This window comes from Venturia canescens, chromosome 9, assembly GCF_019457755.1.
Source record: "Venturia canescens isolate UGA chromosome 9, ASM1945775v1, whole genome shotgun sequence".
Classification (NCBI taxonomy): Eukaryota; Metazoa; Arthropoda; class Insecta; order Hymenoptera; family Ichneumonidae; genus Venturia; species Venturia canescens.
The window spans coordinates 10033172-10052917 of record NC_057429.1 but is presented as its reverse complement, the minus strand read 5'-3'; the positions used below and the strand labels follow the sequence as shown (position 1 = coordinate 10052917).

The 19746-nt window shown below is 37.2% G+C and overlaps 1 protein-coding gene across 22 annotated transcripts in view; it reads left to right on the top strand.

Moving 5' to 3' along the window:
* LOC122416452 (tropomyosin) overlaps nucleotides 1-16133 on the top strand; it is a 34118-nt gene extending 17985 nt beyond the window's left edge. For 3 of the 22 annotated variants that reach the window (XM_043429424.1, XM_043429432.1, XM_043429413.1), the window contains 7 exons: nucleotides 4286-4403; nucleotides 6808-6878; nucleotides 7571-7646; nucleotides 7901-7963; nucleotides 8828-8897; nucleotides 12995-13183; nucleotides 13365-13636. In XM_043429424.1, the coding sequence (XP_043285359.1) occupies nucleotides 4286-4403; nucleotides 6808-6878; nucleotides 7571-7646; nucleotides 7901-7963; nucleotides 8828-8897; nucleotides 12995-13077 (481 nt within the window). In that variant the 3' untranslated portion in view covers nucleotides 13078-13183; nucleotides 13365-13636. Of the gene's footprint in view, nucleotides 1-3721; nucleotides 3840-4285; nucleotides 4404-6807; nucleotides 6879-7302; nucleotides 7374-7570; nucleotides 7647-7900; nucleotides 7964-8282; nucleotides 8346-8827; nucleotides 8898-9988; nucleotides 11820-12994; nucleotides 13184-13364; nucleotides 13637-14386 lie in introns of those variants that run through there. The other 19 variants (XM_043429428.1, XM_043429419.1, XM_043429427.1 and 16 more) reach the window with 13 other exon arrangements.
* The last annotated feature ends 3613 nt before the right edge of the window (nucleotides 16134-19746 follow it).

Here is a 19746-nt window from a genome sequence, read left to right as displayed (position 1 = left end):
TTAAGGAACGACGGATCGATGGAGATGAGCGAGTTAAACACTGCGTCGAACTTGAACGAGAAACCGATCAATTTTCGTCTCCCGTCCGTGCAGTCAGTGACCTCGCATCGAAACTTCTTCTTTCCCAACATTTTCTCGGTTCTCGAAGCCCAGAAAACGCTCACTTTCGGAGCCGAAGTGGTTCGAGGCACACCTAACTTTTAGATTTTCACCCCTGGAAATTATCCGCCAATTCTTGTTTTGTTTTTTTTTTCCAAAGCAACAGCCTGAAGGACTTTCGAAAACGGTTTGAAAAACCTCTCATTTCCTAGACGCTTTCGATTGTCCAGAATTTGACAGCAACGTCAATGCGGGTTCAACCTGTCAAATAACCAAATTTTATAACGCTCGATATTTCGAAATTTTCAAAGTTCTAATATCAGATTGGAGAGAAATAAGTTATTCGAAATTCTTATTTCCAATCGATTATTTAGCAGATTTTAGCGTTTAATCGAATATTCCCTCTTTGAATTCGTATTTACTCGAAAATATATATTTCGACGGTTTTCATTTCGAATGCAATTTTAAGGATGTCTGGTACAAAAGTCCAAATAATTACAAATTGATCAAATTTGGTCATAATGTTCTTCAACATCAAGTACGAAAACACAATTTTTTACAAAATTTTCTTCTCCTTAGTTATCGAGTAATTACGCATTAAAGCAGATTTCTTATGCCCGGAATGTATATCTATTGGAAACGCTATGCTTGTACACGTGAACTTTAGTGATCAATTACTCGATAACTGTGCAGAAGAAAAATCTTAAAAAATTTGTATTGTCAAATTTGGCACTAAAGAGAATATGTTCACCAAATTTTATAAAATTCTCATCATTTTGGAATTTTTTATGTTTTTAGCATGGTTTAGCACGGCAACATTGTATCGCCTGTACCAAATATCCTTAACAGACCATACGAACGAGTCAAAAGTTCATATTTTCGAATTCAAAATGGAGAGCAGTTGTTTTATAGACAGACCAGAATGGAGAGTAGCAAAAAATCGAAAGTGAATTCTTCTTTTGGCGAAAGCCAAAATGGCGATGTTTACGACGCTGAAGTTTGCAACGTTGGAGTTCAACGAATTGAACGAAAAAAATATTCATAATTAATTGTTTTTTTATTTCACGGATTATTGATGTAGCTTGAAAAATGACGAATTGGAAATTCGGCAGGGAACAAAATTGGAGATTTACTGGAAGTATTTGAGAGTTTTTTTAGATCATTTCGTTGGACTCCAACGTTGGAAACTTCAGTGTCATCGATGTTCGAAGTTGGAGATCACCGGTCTGAGTGAGTGCGAGAGAGGCTCGTGTATTTCGAGCTCCGCTGCATTTCTTTATTTCGATCGGTCGACTTTCCAGCGTTTTGCCATTTTGACCGTTCGACTTTTTGGCCTTTCAGTATTTCAACCTCACTAATATTCCCTCTTTCGTTATAATATTTTCAAAATTTTTAATATTCACAGTATCGTTGACTGCAGTAATTTATGAATCGAAAGAGCGATGGTCGAATCTCCGGAAAAACGATATTGTAGTCGTCGTACAATGGGCGATTATTGCACTCTATTTTCGACGTAAACGTGCTTCGAACCTTGAAGCTTGTACTTTATTTATTTTCGACATTCAAAGCTCTGGTCGAATTCATTTGTCTCCATGTTATCATTCGAAGTTTACAAACTCGAGATTTTGCCTGTTCGAAATTTCAGTCATTCTAACATTTCATCCCCGACCGTCAACGCTTTTGTGAACGAAATTCGGAGCCATTTGCAAGGCATCCTGGCTGCCGAAAGTAGTCACCAAATTTATTCGCCCCTCCGCGAGAGAAAAACAACAACAGGAAATAAAAGACTGAACTACTATGGCTGTGGCTCTCGACCCTCTCGATCAATCCGCCGATCAACTGACGCGTCTCTGTATTCAATTTCGTTACTTTACTCACTCACTCACTCACTCACTCGAGCCGCGAGGCTGCTGATTCACGTCGAAGCTACGTTCCCCCGTATCGACGTATTTCGCACCCACGTGTCTTCGTAATCCGAGACACGACGAGCTCTATCGCAGCTCTCCCGACTCTCATTGCTCTTCCTTTTCTATCTCTATGACAGATGTTTGGAATAAATGTTCCACGAGATTACTCACGTTTCGATGCGAATTCAAAGTTTAACTCGCTCCTCAATCGTTTGAGATTCAATCTTTTTTTTTTTTTATATATATAAGAAAAACTGGTCAAGGAGATTGGACAAAAAGAGCTGATTTTTGAGCCCATTTTAGATCGAGATTTTTGCTGCTATTTGAAAACTATTTTGCGATCGATTTTATCTGGAAACGAAGCGACGTTTCAACTTTTTGTTGGAACTTGGCCATTGTTCTTACGGTTTTGTTGCTTCGAGCCTGCTCCTGGCTAGACAAAAGTTTATTTCGTTCAATAACTGTCAAATCCGGTTCCTACGGCTCGGTAAACTCGCTCGCCAAGATTCTTCACCAATCTCACTTTATCAGTCATCAAACCCTTCAACGACCAACAATACAGTGATATCGTGTTTTTTTTTCTAACGCGATTTCTTATCGCTCGGAATGACTCACGAAAATAAAGAGACTCGGTTTATCTGTCTCCTCCGTTCTCGTTGCATTCGAGGTTGTTACTTCTCACAAGAATTTTTGCTCGTTGATGTGAGTCAGAAGTTGAAATAATGGAAGTGGAAAGAAAAAAATTGGCGTCGAAAGCCTGAGCCCTGATAATGCAACGAAGAAAATTCGATTTTTTCTCGATTTTATATTTTTCGCTACATTTGCTCAAATTCGTTGAATTTTAAGGCCTCAAGCTTTTCGACGATCGAGAAATCGAGTTACTTTCATCGAGCGAGTGGAGATTCGATGAGAGCGAAATGTTTTCAATTTCTTTATTCTCATTCGGAGAATAAATTCAAACAGAATGCATGCGCTCTTTTGAATGCTTTTTTGGACACGCCGGAAGCTGCGCTTCGGCCACTTCCGGTCGTTAATATCGGTGCACGTTGCGCGCGAGTCTCGCCGCATTGTTTTTCCATCCGATAAATCATTTAGTCGGCGTGCCGTCGACGAGGAATTTTTTTTTCATCAAATCTTCATACGCTCGAAGAATTAATAGTAGAAAAATTGTGAACGAATTATTGAAAAAATGGAGAAAAAATGGATTCACTCGATTCGAGAGGAAACGAGCGTTTGCGAGAGCGATGAAACTTCGATTTGAATCCCCGTGAATTTTCACGGCTAATTGACCAGAGTGAAAGCTTATCGCAGGCTCGTTAACTCGACAATCTCGTTTCCGGTCATTCGATGGCGGCGTTCGTGACATTGAAAAACTCGCTGGCTTTGAAACGCTTCGAGTTCACTTTTGCAGTTTCGATTTCATCGAGGTCTGTTTTCGTGAGGAAAGATGCTATTGTTGCAGCGAATTTGGGCGATCGAGTGTCAAGCCGAATCGATAAAATATAACGAAACTCACAGAAATTTTGTTTTCCTCGGCACAACTCAACTTCACGTCGAAATACTTTGGCGTTCTGCAGCTAAAAGACATAAATATATCGAAATGAAAAAAAAAGTCGTCCAATTTCTCAGCAATCTTAATTTCCCACGTAAATTTCTTGAATCTCGAGCCTTTTCGATGTGACGAACGACAGAAAATAAATGTTCGATATCAATAGGATACGCAAGACCCTCGAAAATCGTACGAACATGGAGGACGATCGGGTCTCATCGTTGGAGCAACAACTCTCACAAGCTAAGCTGATCGCTGAGGAGGCGGATAAAAAATACGAGGAGGTGGGTCACGCCGCGACGAATATTAAAGAGCGCATTCCTCGAAATTCTTTATCAGCTGATCGACCGAATGGTGAAATGGTCTCGGTTCGAAAAATCACTCGTTTTATTTCGTTTTTGCCTCTGAACGTTTCTGTCTTAATCCATTGAACGTTAAAAATAGCCTCGAAAATTTTCCTTGAGATGAAAAAGGATTTTTCCAACCGAGAACTTTCGTGTCGTCGTGCGATCACTGGGTACGATATTTACAGCATATTGACAGATGGGGAACCGCGAGCCGAGCAGCAGAGCCGAGAAAAATCGCTGGATCAAGAGAATCTCATCAGGATTTCATACTTTTTCTTCGTTTTTAGTTTTTCAACGAATTTTCATTGTTTCTTTATTTATTTGACTTTTTTTATAAGAATGAAATTAATCGAAAGTTTCTCTCGATTGTACATGTATTAAAGAGCCCGCAAGATTCTCGAGAACCGGAGCTTGGCCGACGAGGAGCGTATGGACGCTCTTGAGAATCAGCTCAAGGAGGCTCGGTTCTTAGCTGAAGAAGCAGACAAGAAATACGATGAGGTTCGAGACCCCTCGACGAAAGAAAATATTGAAATAAAGAAAGGAACCAAGCGTGACTGCAGTGATAATAATAATGATGATGATGATGATGATGATGGTTCCTAGTCGTTAGTAAAGTGCCTAACCCTAACTACTCGCTGTGTGCTCGCTGAAAATGTGTCGTTCCAATATACCGGGCGTTACCATTATCGTAATTACAATAACCGGCTGTGCAACCTAAGGATCTCGTGACATCGAGTCTCGTTGTCGATCCGAAAGCAACGAATTTTCTTTCGGTCATAAAAACATGGCATTTTTTCGTCTCCAGGCGAATAGAGAAACAAATATATTCGAGCGTTGATTAAGAAAAGAGAGAAAAATCGATGCTGAAAAATTGGTAATCGAAATAATGGAAAAATTAGTGATCGACACGTGTGAATATAACGACTTGGGAGCTTGGTGCTGTGCACGAGAGCTTTTACCGCGAAATTTCAAACGAAAAATCAGCTCAATCCCTTAATTTGAGGGAAAACGGAGGGGCAGTGAAGGGGGTAAAGCCACTTTAGGCGAGGAAGAAAAAATAAGCGGTTACGAAACGAAGAAAAGTGGTGCTCTAGTGGTTTTTCCAAGTGCGAAATTCATTTTTTACTTGTTTTTATTCTTCGTATCCGATCGAACAGACTGGTCAGGCTGCGAGTTCAATAATTAGGGAATTTGTGGCGACAAATATGGGAAAAAGGGTAACCGAACGACGAGACTATTCGATGAAATTATTCAACTGTTATTCGGGGCTATTCATGGTTGTGCACAAAAAGTTCAAACGCGTGTTTCATCGTTGACGTGTTTTTGGACGATTTTAGTGGATTCTGCTGTTCGTTTTCGCCTCTTTGCTCCATTTACGTAATTTTATTGTGTTTCGTTTATTTTTATCAATCGACAACGAGCGAGGGTCGTCCGGAGCGGACAGAGCCCAACGACAATCTCGAATATTCGATCGCGATTCGACTAAGTTTATTTAATATTGCAAATTTTTAGGGATTTTTAAAGTTCATAGAATACGGTGGGAATTACGAGAATCAAAATAATCAAAGTTGGATGAAAAATAGTGAAGGAAAGAAGTTCAAAAGTGTTCTCGAAGTTGCCAAATTTGTTGAATTTTATCGAGTGTTGAACGAATAATGCGTGAAAAATAGCTTCATTCGCGTTGTGACTCAAACTGTTTTACTTTTTTCTCGATTTTTTTTCTCTTACATAACCGCGAATCGAAGACCACCAGGCCGAAGAAAAAATATTTATTACCGTTACGTCAGGCTTCGATGCAAAGCCAACGTTTTTTTACTCGGAATGAAAATGATAAAATAACTCGATCAATTGATAATTCGAAATCTTATCGACTCGTAACGAACCATTCGATTCATGCACTTCCGATGATAGTGGACAACAAACTACGGAGGCAAGTAGTTTTGCTAAGGCGATAGAAAATTCGATCGATCGAATAAAATACTTGGATTATTATAATTGGAAATTTGGGGGGATAAAATGTACAGCAGGAAAGGAAATCAACGTGCCAGCCAGTTTAACAACGCCTCGTCATCGTGATTTTTCATTTGTTTCTTTTTTTTTTGTTGACCTCGATTGACTCGTTAATATGTTTTTTTTTCCTCGATTTTACAACGATTTGGTTTAATCGCAGGATCTCGAGAACGAGGATCCTCCAATTGACGTCACCTGCTTTCGTGCGTTTGTTTTTTTCCTCTAACAGCAACCTGAGTGTGGACTATCTCGTGGGCTTTTTTTCACTGTGAAACTCATACCCGATCCTGGGCATCGTGGACGATTTTCAAGTAAATTGTATCTCGAGAAATGATAAACGAATTTCTTATGGAAAAAAATCGATCGAGTCTCATTCGACATTCGATTCTTCAAGCTCATATCGAGTTTATCGATTTCTCGAAGTTTTTTATTCCCACTGGAAACACGATACTCACGATCAGCTGGAAGTTTTGCTCCCCGATGGATGATCGAGTTGCACGAATTTTCAAAATTCTCATTTCAGTCAAAATGCAAATTCTGTTCAACTCGTTTCGTCCACTTTCGGTTTCAATGACCGAGAACTTTTAGATTGAAGTCTGAAAAAAAATTCTTTTTCTTTGGAGTTGCGGCTCGGTGAACATTCACATGCGCGAAAATCTGTTGTATATTTGAAAAGTATGTAAAAAAGATTGAAATTGAAGAAAATCTTTGTTGCTAACTCAAAGTTAACTCCAATCGGAGGAGGTTTTAAAGCGATGAAAAAATTTCGTTATTGTGGAATAGTAACGTTTAATCGAGTTTGCAAAACGAGTGAAAATAATTGAGTGGAGCTTGTTGAATGGGAAGAAGCTAAGAAAATAAAAAATCATCATCTCAATATTCATTGACACAGGTTGCCCGTAAATTGGCCATGGTTGAGGCTGATCTCGAGCGTGCCGAGGAACGTGCCGAGGCTGGAGAGTCGTAAGCATCGTTATTTTTCGATCGATTCGAGTTTTACGTTTTCTCGTGGCTGCTAATCGTCGTCGTACCTCGTTCCAATAGTTACCCTGAAAAGAGGAAAATCCAGTTAATCACACTTGCACGTGAGCCCAAATGTACCCAAGCGCAGTTTATTTGATCGATTATTTAGAGCAGTTTTTAACCCTAAACCTCATTTGTTTTGTTGAGAAATGGTTTTATTGTAACAACAACGAGACATGGACCTACTGCGGACCGGAAATGGAGCAGCTGGAAACTCCCGGAGCAGAAGGAGAAAATGTTGTCCTTCGTTTTGATTTATTTGTACCACAACTTTTGCATTTGCATGAGAAAATTTTTTAAAAAATGATAAAAAACGAAATTTTAAGTTTGCTTTGGCATGACACGTGTGGCTGTTTAATCACAGGTCGCCAGGAAGCTAGTCATGGTGGAAGGGGACCTCGAGCGTGCTGAGGAGAAGGCCGAGTTGTCCGAATCGTAAGTTGTTGTGCTTGTTTTCCGTTTTTTTTTCATAATTCGAGCATGATTTTTGTCGCGTAGAATATTTCCAACCCAATCCCACGCTCCAAACTCCTGCGAATAATAATTAAAAAAAATGGTGTGGCAAAGGGCGAATTATTATTTCCGGAGAATGAGCAGCACGAGATTTTAAATTCGATCTTTTTTTATTACAGTAAAATCGTCGAGCTGGAGGAAGAACTTCGCGTCGTTGGCAATAACTTGAAATCCCTCGAGGTCTCCGAGGAGAAGGTACGAAATTTTTTGTTTAAAAAGTAAATCAATTCGCTACTCGACTTTATCAGATGGATTATCCCAAAGGGACCAAATCAAACTCGTTTTTTCACGTATCTATTCGATCGATAAATATTTCGTTGCAAAAAAAAGATTGGTCTTTTAATTGATCCCAAATTTCAATCGTTATCAGTGCCAGGACTCGGTAGAATCAGAGATATTTTCATGAGCAAAGAAAAGAGTGAAATTTAATGTTGAATCAATGTACGTAGGCGAACCAACGCGAGGAGGAGTACAAGAACCAAATTAAGACCCTCAACAACCGTCTGAAGGAGGTACAAATCCTTCGGGAGTGCCGATTATGCTCGATTTGCCGTGTTTTTTAAACGACTTTTTCTTCTCTGATCCCAAACCCTCCATTTGCAACAAACTAAAAATTTGACCAACACGATTAACTCACCCAAAAGTAAAAGAGCGAGTGAATATCGAATTTTCATGAATATATTTGCAACTGCGATGATATTAAAACCAATGAACCATTATTTGTCTCTCGGACTTTCCGAAGTCTCAAAACGCTTGTGTGATGGCTTTGTACTAACGAATTTTCTTTTTTGTCTCTTTTTTCGTTGTTGTTGTTCGTTTGACTAAAACCAGGCGACACAGAGGGAGGAAACTTTCGAAGGACAGGTCAAGATTCTCGACAGCCAGTTGAAAGAGGTAAAAAAATTATGATTAATCGATTACAGAAGTTTTTTTGAAAAATATTTCATGTCAAATGGTGAAATTTGAAGAACGAGATGAAAGTTCTTTGTACGCATTTCCAATGCACTCAGCAATTTGTATCTCTACGAAAATTATGAAAAAACGTCCTCGAGATTCCTTTTAAAAAGAAGCGTTGGAATTAGTTGATCAACGTCATTTTCTAACTCGTTTTCATGAGAATAGTCATTTCCTCTCAACGATCGTTCATTTCACAATGTTCATCGATGCGGAAGGTACGAAAGCGTGAAGTGTTTTTTAGTGTCTAAAGACAAACCCATTTCCCAAGTTTGATTTTACTAAATATCAATAAAAGCTGGTATTGCACGAATTTAATAATTGAGTTTAAAAAAGTGATTGATGTGGATTCGCTTCTAATCCGTATTGTGACTATTTTGCATACAGAACACACGGTTAATATGTTTTGTGAATCTTCACAGGCTGAGGCCCGCGCTGAATTCGCCGAGAGATCGGTGCAAAAGCTCCAGAAGGAGGTCGACAGGCTCGAGGGTACGTAATTTTGAAGGATACTTCTTCCTATTATTTCATATTAATTCACGACAGCACAGACCACTAATTTTACACCGTTTTTTCACGAATATCGAATTTCTTCTATTGAACGAGTTCTGTACCGAGTGAAATTTCGGAAAAGTCGGCATCCGTGATCGTTTCATCGAAAAAAAACCGAAGTTTCCATTTCGTTGCTGTAATTTAAAAGACTGACAAAAAATTTGATTTTCAAAGAGCCAAAAGTTCAATTCACCGTTTGTCTTCGTTTTTAAATTCGTTTCAAACGTCCCAGCACAGCTTATTTTCCACTTCACCTTGTTCACGAGTTCTCACGACTTTTTTTTTAAACATCAAGTGCCAACCATCGATTTGATAAAGATAAAAAAGAACTGGAAGCTTTTCCGACTCTCCCGGAATGATCTCACCATTGTTCCGTTCTTCTCTCCGCTCAATCGAAGAGGCGCGGGAACGTTGAAAGAAGGGGAGAGAATAAAGAAGTAGATTAACGTCGATAAGCTCAAAGCCTATTAATAACGAGGCGAGCGAGAGCGAGATAGAATTCTCGATGGCTCTTAGCGTCGAGGTAACTCGGAGACTCGCGGTAAACGATTTAATTATTCACAATTTTTCCTCGTACGCGCAAAGCGTGAAATGAAAAGAATGATTCGCCGGAAAGAATGAGGCTAAAGCGTGGTGGCTCAAACGAATTACGATTTTTCATTATTTTTATAACTTTTCAAACACTTTTTCAAAATATCCTCATAAGTCAATGAATGTTTCCTGAAATCGGAGAAGCAAGAGACCAACGCGTAACGGACGATTTATTTTCTAACATGAGATAAATAATGCGACGAAACTCGATTTTTCACTGACTCAAAGGTTGAAGGAGAAAAAACAAACTGCAGTTACAAACGCGTCGCGTCTAATTGACCAAAAGTTTGTTTGGCGAACTAAAAAAGCCTCAAAACGCCCTTTTTATAACCAAAGCAGATTTTGCCGTTTGTTTGCCCGCGCGTACGTGTGCGTGTGTGTGTTGTTCGTTGTTTATCTTTTTTTTCGAGTGCGTGGCCTTTAACGAGTGTAATTTACAGACGACCTCGTCGCCGAGAGAGAGAAAAACAAATTGCTCCAGGAGGAGATGGAAGCGACGCTGCATGACATCCAGAACATGTAGAACGTACAAACAAAAGTCGTTACTTCCGGTGGAATATACGAAAGAAAGAAAGAACAATAATGCAAAAAACAAACAACACAGACATACGAAAGAATATGAAAAAGCTTCGTATGACAAGCTTTCATGTGGTGCAGCCTGTATAACAATACGAGAATATGTGGTCTCTCAACTAGCTCTAAACAAACAAAAACAAGATTAAAATTCACGAGAATAGTCCCTTAATAAACCACCGTCCACCCTCTTGTGCGAATGACTGCTTAAAGTGTGCTTGTTTTGCGAGTTTCATGGATCAAATGTGTGAGTGAACATCATCGAGCGATCGATGAATAACAAAAATACAAACGAAAGAACAAATCTCTGAATTCAAACGGGGCAATAGATTCGCGAGAATAAATGAATCAAAAAAGGAAATATCCTCGATCGAGTATCTCTTTGCTTTTCGTCTCGCATCGGAATGTTGAAAAACATTTTCTTTTTTTTTATTTTTATTTTTATTTTTCGAGTGTTTTTCTCAGTTCGTTGACATTCCAAAAAAAACATGTTTTTTCGCGAACATAATTTTTGTACGAACGTTCCAAACGAAAAAAACGTTTTCCATTGGTCTTTTTTCCTTATAATTTTTCGAGTCACTTTGTAAACGTGGATACAAATAAATTTACAGAGGAAGATCGAAGCATTGTGCTGCAGAGCAGTCCGCTGCAAACGGTGTCTAAATTTTTTAGTCGAAACAGCCATTCTATCAATGAATTTACGCTCAAACAGCTATTTTTGCTCAGTACAAATTCGCTTTTTTCGAATGCACTCTGTTTTCCGAATTAATCGGTTTCTTTTGCGCCTGTAACTCGAAAACATGCGATTCGATTCGAGTCTTCCGAGTAACGCACAAACTAATACAAAACCTTGAAAGAATCGAGAGAAATGTAGGGAATAAAAAAACAAAAAGAACAAAAAAATATAATAAAACCAAAAATGCCAATTCGAAATACACTCATCGAGCATTTGTACCATTTCGATGATTCTGCATTCAGAGTGACCAATTCAAACACTCATCGTCTCACTTAAGTTATCGAATACAATACGAAACAATGATGAAAACGAACAATCGAAACGGATACGATAAATAATACCTAAACGAGTCACACGAAGGAAGTAATGATAAACAGATCGAATCGCACTCGTTCTCCATCGAACATGTCACATTAATTAAATTATTATCAATCCCTGAATCCCTCGTCTGAAAAGTATGAGAAAATAATCGTTTCACGATTTCCAAGTAAATGGATATATCAAGAGTTACGAGTTCTTTTCCGTATCCGAATGTAAAGTCTGACTTTTCCGATCCTCATCTTTTTTGCCGAAAAGAAAATTAACACAGCCAGCAATTTCATGACTCGTTGTCATCTTTGTCGATTGTAATGAATTTTTTTTTTTTTTACATCAGCAATGAGATTGTATTCATTGACGGAAATAATTCAGGATACAGATCGGGGCTGAGAGCAAAAATATTTTCGAACGTCTTAACGAGATGAGAAAACTTTTTCCTCTCAGCCCGAAACGTCGTGAATACAATACGAGCACAAAATACGCGATCCGACCTTTCGATTATGTATTTTTATTGTTTTCCTTTTGGTGCGGAAAGATACAGAAGGAATTATTTAAAAAATAACAAACAAAAACGGAAGGATACGAGAAGAGAAGGATAAATTTATTTTCAGTTGAATAAATTAGATGATTAATTTACTTAATAATTAATGAAAAAACGAATGGAATGATAACTAACACTAATATCATTGTAATAATAATAATAATTATATATTGCTATTATTATAAATCTGTTTATAATATATATTTTCATTTGAAAGAAAGAAAAAAAGAAAGATGAAAACCAGTAAACCCGAGTGTTGTGTCGTTTGTTTGTGTTTATTTTTGTTTCAATTGTCTAGTTCGAATTCATTCTTTATCTCGATCTAACATGACGAATAATCTCGCTAAAATTTTTCTTTGTAACCCACACTTATAACGCCGAAATGCCAAAAGTGTGTGTTTTCTTTGTCGCTGCCGTTGTTGTTGTTGTTGTTGTTGTTTTTCTTCGTGTAACCGCATGCAACGAGGCAGCAAATGGTACGTATAAATACCAAAAGCCACGGTGAGTAAGTGTTGGTTTCCTCTCAATATTTATTAACCATTTACAAATTGACCTTAATACTAAAAGTACGCGCACTTTAATAGAGATTTGAAAAACAGTTTTAAAATTTAATGGATTTGTCATACGAGAATTTCACTTTTTGACGTTTTATAAAAATTCTGATAAAATTCAACCGTCGCTGAGACGTTTCGCGAAATGATTCGCGGCTGTAAATATTCTGATGTATGATCCACAATTTTTCCAGAAATTCCTTCATTTTTTCCATGCAAAGGAAAAAACGTATAATTATATCCGAGGCAGAAATTTTTGTTTGAGCAATGAGTTCGTATCTCTTTACCGTGAAAGATCGAAGTTAGCCAAGTTTTTAATGGGGTTTACCCGCAATTCTTGCCCACTATTGGCGTGTACTTTTTGGCTTAAGTTGAATTTAATTGAGCGTCTCACACTGTGATTCCTTACCTACGTTTTCCCTTATTGTCGACATCCTTAATTCCTTGAGCCACGAAAAAAAATGAATGACGAAAATAGCAATGAGGATTCAGGATTTCGAAATGGATCTGTTTAAAAAATTGGTGTCACGAACGGAGTTTCGATGATTCTTATTCGAGTGACAAAAACCTAAAACAGAATAACGTGAAATTTTTACCTTAAAATATTATTGGCTGCCCAAGATTTCGGACTTATTTTCAACCATTTTGATAAAAAGCTTCCTCGGCTTATTCCAGCACAGTGTGAACGTTTCGAGCTTTTGAATAATGATAAGAAAACTTATTGCAGATGAGATGGTCGCCGAGAAGGAGAAGTACAAGGAGATTGGAGATGGATTGGACAATGCGTTCGAAGAACTCTACGGAGTTTAAGATCGAGCAAAAACAGTCGAGAAACAAAAAAAAACGACGACCATTCGATTATTGACGAGTGCTTTTAAATTTTGTTAGATTTTGCTTACTCTAACGAATTTTTTCCGTAAGTTAAATCCACGCTTTCGCTTATTAATCTTTTAATGCAAATCATGACCCACGGACGTCTAGATTCTTCAATCTGAGGACAAAAAAACATATGAGTCAAATTTATTGAGTTTCTTCATGCACCACGAATCCTCCACGTTGATCTACTAATTTTCTAATTATTCTTGCTCTCATTTCAGACGAACTTGTCCACGAGAAAGAGAAGTACAAATACATCTGCGACGATCTGGACCTCACCTTCACCGAGCTCGTCGGCTAAACGGAATTTCGCCATCATTATTCAACTCTTGCCTTCGATTGATCAACAGATTTATATTTATGTAAAATACCAAACACCACAAATCGTACACTACATACACGCGTCACAAGAAATCCAGCCCCACCGATACGGGCCAGTTAAATGTTTACTTGTACTATTATGTAATTAAAGTTAATCTACGATAAAAACGAATAGGCTTGACGTTTTCATTTCGTTCATTTCTGTTTCCCTTCCTTTTGTCTGAATCCAGTTTTTTTAAGGGCAATATCTACGGTTATTGAAAGGGAATAATATTCACGTTTTCCTTTATTCTGATTTGAGGGCAACATTGATTCGATTCGTCGCACCTCGGTTTTCGTTTGTATTACATTATTTGAAGTTCAATAACGATGAGCAGCTGTTGGAATCGTACAACAATTATTCATAATTTAATGATTCTTTCAAAACTATTGAATTTGGTGGGTCAGTATTGAAATAATAAAATAAATTGTGATTCAAAATTATCCAAGAATCGAAAACTCGTTGATAGAGAGAATATGAGAATATTTTTGAGGAATTTTCAAGATTATAAATATTTGGAGTCTTATTGATCGGTTTAAGACGAGGAATAACTTTTTAAAGTTTTGCTAATTCGTTTGTTATATCTCGACTTAAATTCATCCACATCTTGACTAACCGTCCGACGGATGGATTTTGCACTCACGCTGTTGATGAAAAGAAGTATCTGCGAAGGCTTGTAAAATTGTGATTGAAAATGTACTAATTTTTTTCATGCTTCCATCAATTGACCTGAAACCTATGAAAAAAATGGAGATAATCGCATTTTTCACACGAGCACATAAAGAAGAATCCCATTCATCCTTTTATCGTTTTTCATTCACTGTCCGACTAACATTTATCGTACCCACTAATAACATTTGCCCCATTCCTTTGTCGTTGCAGACGAGCTGACGAACGAGCGCAGTAAGTACAAAGCGATCGCCGACGAGATGGATCAAACAATCGCCGACCTGGCCGGATATTAAGAAGGCTCGTCGAAGGCTTTACACAAAAAAAAAGACAAAAAAATGAAACGTACACACGCTCAGAGAAAAATATCGACACTGCCGTCTCACGCTGAAAACAAAAATTAAAAAAAAAAAATCTCACCACCATCGTCCAAGAATTCCATAAAAATTCTTACTCTCGTCGATGCGCGTCTCAGTGGAAATTACGATTGTCCAAATTATTTTTTTCTTCATTCGTCACTTCACTGCTTGCAAAAAAACAATTCATCACAATTTCGCCTCGAGGGAGCAAGACGAAATTTCCACTCGGGGCAGTATCGTATCGTACAAGAAAAACAGACTCGAAATGCAAAAAGAAAAAAAGAAAAAATTGAGAAAACTGAGAAAGCATGAGAACAAGAAATTTTTGCCACGAAACTTTCATTCCAATATTTATTTTAAGTAATTATATTGTGCAAAGGAAATTTCCACATGCCTATTTCGCTTCGTCTCTCCCTTGCATAAGAACAAGTTAATCAGAGACGTATATTTCGGGTACAAAAGCAAAAAACAAACAAAAAATAAAACTAATATTCTCCAGAGCCAAAAGAATTTTTGCCTCGTGGATTTCACGAGATACGAAAAAATTTTATAAGTATAAATCCATTAGAGATTTTCTTCAGTCGTCCGCTTTTGTATTCGTATTATTATTATTATTACTATTATTATTATTATTATTAATATAAATATTATTATCGAGCACACCTGCTTAGAAGAGGAAGAAGGAAACTGCTATTTTTTTGTTTAACGCTATAATAAGAAAATATCAATTATATATCCTGGGTTTCCATCCAATCTTGTCTCTTTTTCGCTGCTCCAGAATATAATAAACAATCGTGATGATGCTCCTTGCTATAGAGTACCAAATTTGGAAATGTGAACAAGCATCACGATAATCGAGGAAAAAATAACGTCTTTCCTCATTCACATCCCGAAGGTCGATATTTATTGATGCAATAACGTCTCTCCTCACGTCAGTGTACGGTAACGGCGTTAAACAGCCAATACCGAAAAAATAAAAAGTTCGATTGATCACGTGGAACGAGAACGTTGAAGTTTTGCTCAAATTCTCGAACTTTGGGCAGAAAAATGACGAGGAATTTAGGGCGGTGAGACACACGATTTCTCACATATATTACGGTTCTTCTTACGTATTTGATTCTTACTCTGTACCCCCTTGTCGCCGAGTGCCTAATACACATGGAAACAAAAAAACAAGAAATATCGCCGCAGCATATTTACATGCATTTTCATGTATGTTTGTGGGTGGAACGATAATCTTCGTAAAGATTGGGATTTTTTAAAATGAAGTCAAATGTTGATCATACAAAGGCGAAAATAAATTATAGAAATTGATTCACTTTTAATACTTTTGTTTGAATCGCATGTGAAAAAAAAAAACCCTTTTTGGAAATAATGCAGTTTGTTATATTGACTCGAAAAATCTGCGTAATTGTTATAATTTGGTTGAACATCGTTGATATATTTTATTGTCGAAAAATAATGCGAATAATTCGACTTGCAACCAATTTTTTTTAACACTTTTATTCTGTTTTTACATTTAGGTGCAGTTTTTAATGGAATTGAAAACTATTCTGTGTCTCTATTATTTTTAAATACAGAAGAATGTGCACTTTTGTCAACTCTCAGAGTTATTATTATTACTTTTTTCTCTCTTTTATCTTCGCCTACTAAAAATGTCTCTCGAATCGAAAGTGGAGCAGGCCTCAATTTCTGTGCCAGAAATTCTCTAGACCTGTTATTTCTTTTCAACTCCTTCACGCCCACTTACAAGACACCGAACTGGAATTCACGGAGACAGCAAATATATCGACGGGAGATGGAGATAAAAATTTCGAATTCGTCCAATCGATGATTTTTCAAATAAATAATCAAATTTCCGATCGCCACAAAGTTGCTGCAAACTGCAATTTATTTCTGGGAGTTTGGAAAATTCGTTCACTCCGTGGAATTTAATTTAGCAAATTCAAAGCTTGTCGTCTTATTGATTTATTCTCATTTTTCTTTCGTTCCACGTTTTCTCGAGTTAACGAAATATAAACTGAATTGTTTATTTATGAAATATTGTCAAGATCCACACTGAAGAAACTCTCCGGAAAATGAATACACAGCGCCGCTAGACAGGTAAGTGCAACACCAAACTTCACTAATACTGACTTCCGCGTCAGATCCTGAGAATGGCACTGTGAGAAATGCGAGCATATTCAATGCTTCCTCAGTCCAATGATGCTATGGCAAGCTCCTGAGTTTGCGCGAAAGTGGTCAATTTGTAAAGAGTCGGGTCAAAATCAGCGATCCAATTATTTCTTCTAAATTTTTCGAAATAATGTAACGGAGATTTGGTTAGTTGAGAAATAGTAACATTCAAAATTGCATCGAATATTCAAAGATATTTGAGCAAATAAATATTGAATTATCTTTCGACGAGGTTGTACTGAACTACTTTTTTTACAAATTAAACGAGTCAGTTTAAACTAGCCAAAGGATTAATTTTTGCGTTAAGCGATATCTGTAATGCGCGGTCAATGTAAAACTCTGGCGATCAACTATTGGCAATCGGCCAATGCTCAGTGAAAATCTAATCACCTGGGTCAATCGAGTTTTCTACGTTTGCTTTTGGCCCTCGCACAAATGCGATACAGTCAAGTATTAAGGAGGATCTTGCTTTAAAAAGTAAAAGAAATCGATTGTTTTCGAGAATGTTTTTGGATGGACGGGAATAACTCACCATGGTGAACTTTTCGGTATAGTTTCAAGGATATTTCAAGAGTACAAAAAGATTTTTTTAATGAGAAGAATTCTAATTTGTACATGGTTTAAGCCCAAAATCCGATCGTCGAATTTTCTCAGCTACGTACAATGTGAAGATCGTAATTATTGTCTGTAACGAAAATTCCAACTTTTTTTTAATTTTCGTATATTTTCCTTCCATATGAACCTATAAGAATCCGAAAAAATTGCGAAATTCTATAATTTTAGCGAGTTTGAAAAAAAAACGCGTCTAAAGAAGAAGACTATCACTCCAACGTGCTGAAAATATAGAATTTGGCAATTTTTTCGGGTTTTTATAGGTTCATGTGGAAGGAAAATATATGAAAATGGGAAAAAAAATTGGAATTCTTGTTACAAATAATAATTATGATCTTCACATTGTACTCAGCTGAGAAACTTCGACAATCAGACTTGGCGCATAAACCATGTACAAATTAGTATTTCTCACATGAAAAAAATGTTTTCATACTTTTTAAATATCCTTGAAACTATACCGAAAAGTTAGCTATAGTGAATTATTTTCGTCTACCCTAAAAAAATTTCTCGAAATAATCATTTTTTTTGAGTTTCTAAACCCCTTAAGAGAGAACGGCCGCGTGCAATAGTCGGGGCTTGGGAGGTCTCACTCGAACAGTGCGGTGGGTCAAAAAAGCCAAAACCGTGTTCACAAGAATACTATCGATAAAAAATATCTTCCAGATATTCCAAAATATCCCGCACAATGTTCGTTAATTAAAATTAAATTGAGTAAGCAATAATCATCTTGAAAATGCTTTTAAATGGATTTAAATGAAGGTCAAATTTTTGTCTATTCTGCCCGCTTCAAAAAGCTACGAAAGCCCGCAAACTTTCAGACGAATTAGATTCAAATTTCTTTTTTCATCTTGACACATTTGCGACCTGTGTTTCCTCATTGAAAATTTAGTATCATTGATCGAACAAAGTGAACAAACGATATTGGCACTGAAATAAAATAGGACGATCCTTCGTGAGAATAATTTGAGTCTCGGTTGAGTGGAAAGGAAATTTGTTAGAGCAACGTTTGATTGGGTTTGTGGCTTAATGGTCGAGATAAATTTCCATTTAGTTCCTACTGCAACGACGTGAATGCCTGGTCATTAAGAAAGTTTTTTATTTGGCCGAGCAGATGCAGATAAATAAAAATGTGAAATCCACGATAATTCATCGACGCTTATTTTCTTCGTTTCTTTACACCTCTCCCTATTTTTCTATATGTATATCCGATATGTTTAACAAACGGGAGTATAAATAGATTCTCCCGTGTCGTTATACCGAATCCTATTCTTGGGAGGGACACGTTTCCCTGGTAAACGGAATACGCGCTTGCGAAAGCCAACCGAAGAGAGAAGAGGCCGCTAATGTTATACGCATGCCGATTCTTATTGGCTACAAACCAAAATTGGACCTCGAGCGTCATATCCGCAGAGTCTGCGTTCAACATTAATATTTAATAGTTCAAGGATCACGATCGTGTGTACAAAAAACATTGGTATTTCAGACACAAAGTTATGGCGGGTCGACTGGAATCGTGAACGACCAGGAAGAGTGAATGCTTTTTCTCAAGTTGGGCGACTCATTTGAGTAATAATTAAAAAGCCCGAAAACAGTCGCATTCGCAGGGCTCGTGCCGGTTTCTTCTTTACTTATTGGTTGCTCGTGGCCCTTGATACTTTATTTCTCGACATTTTTCTTTAACGTTTTCTCTCTGTTATCCTTCGAGTTTGAATTACTTTCATTTCTCATCGACCAAGTCCTTTTCCAGTATTAAACGACACAAAAGATTCTGGTTGGGAAAGAAATTCCAATTCTACGTGTTTCCGGGATGAAAAAATGCTTATAATTTGCGAAAACTAACGAAAATACTTCGGTATGGAATCGATTGTGAAATTCCATAAATATTTCCTTCAAATGTTATGATTGCAGCGCCTCATTGGCATTGTATTTTTTTAATGATCATTTGAATTAGTATCAACATGATGAGGCAACAAAGAGATATGAAAAATCGAACGTTTCTGTACTTTCACATTCTCATAAAGTTTCTTTCATTATTTAAAAAAAAAAAAGAAGCTGGAAATAAATTTGAACCGTACGTAAGTTTATCCGAAGACTTCGTAACTTTCCGATTTTCCGGAATCTCTGAACGTGCACTGTGTCGCCATCTGTGAAGATTTTGTCGCACTACTAAGACCGCGGCGTGATAGTTTCTAATTTTCTTGTACTCTCGGTAGAATCATGATCAACTATCTTTCGGATTAAATCCGAAAAAATAATCGATTTTTACGGAAAATTCATGCAAAATTCGATCGTTTGATAATCGAATATTCGCTGCAACGATCATCGCGTGCCGCAATAATTTCTCCAGCTCGCGGTCGTTTCTTATTTTCTCGAGAGTTTATTTCCAATGGTGAATCATCTCCGCCCTAAATTGAAGCACATGCAAAT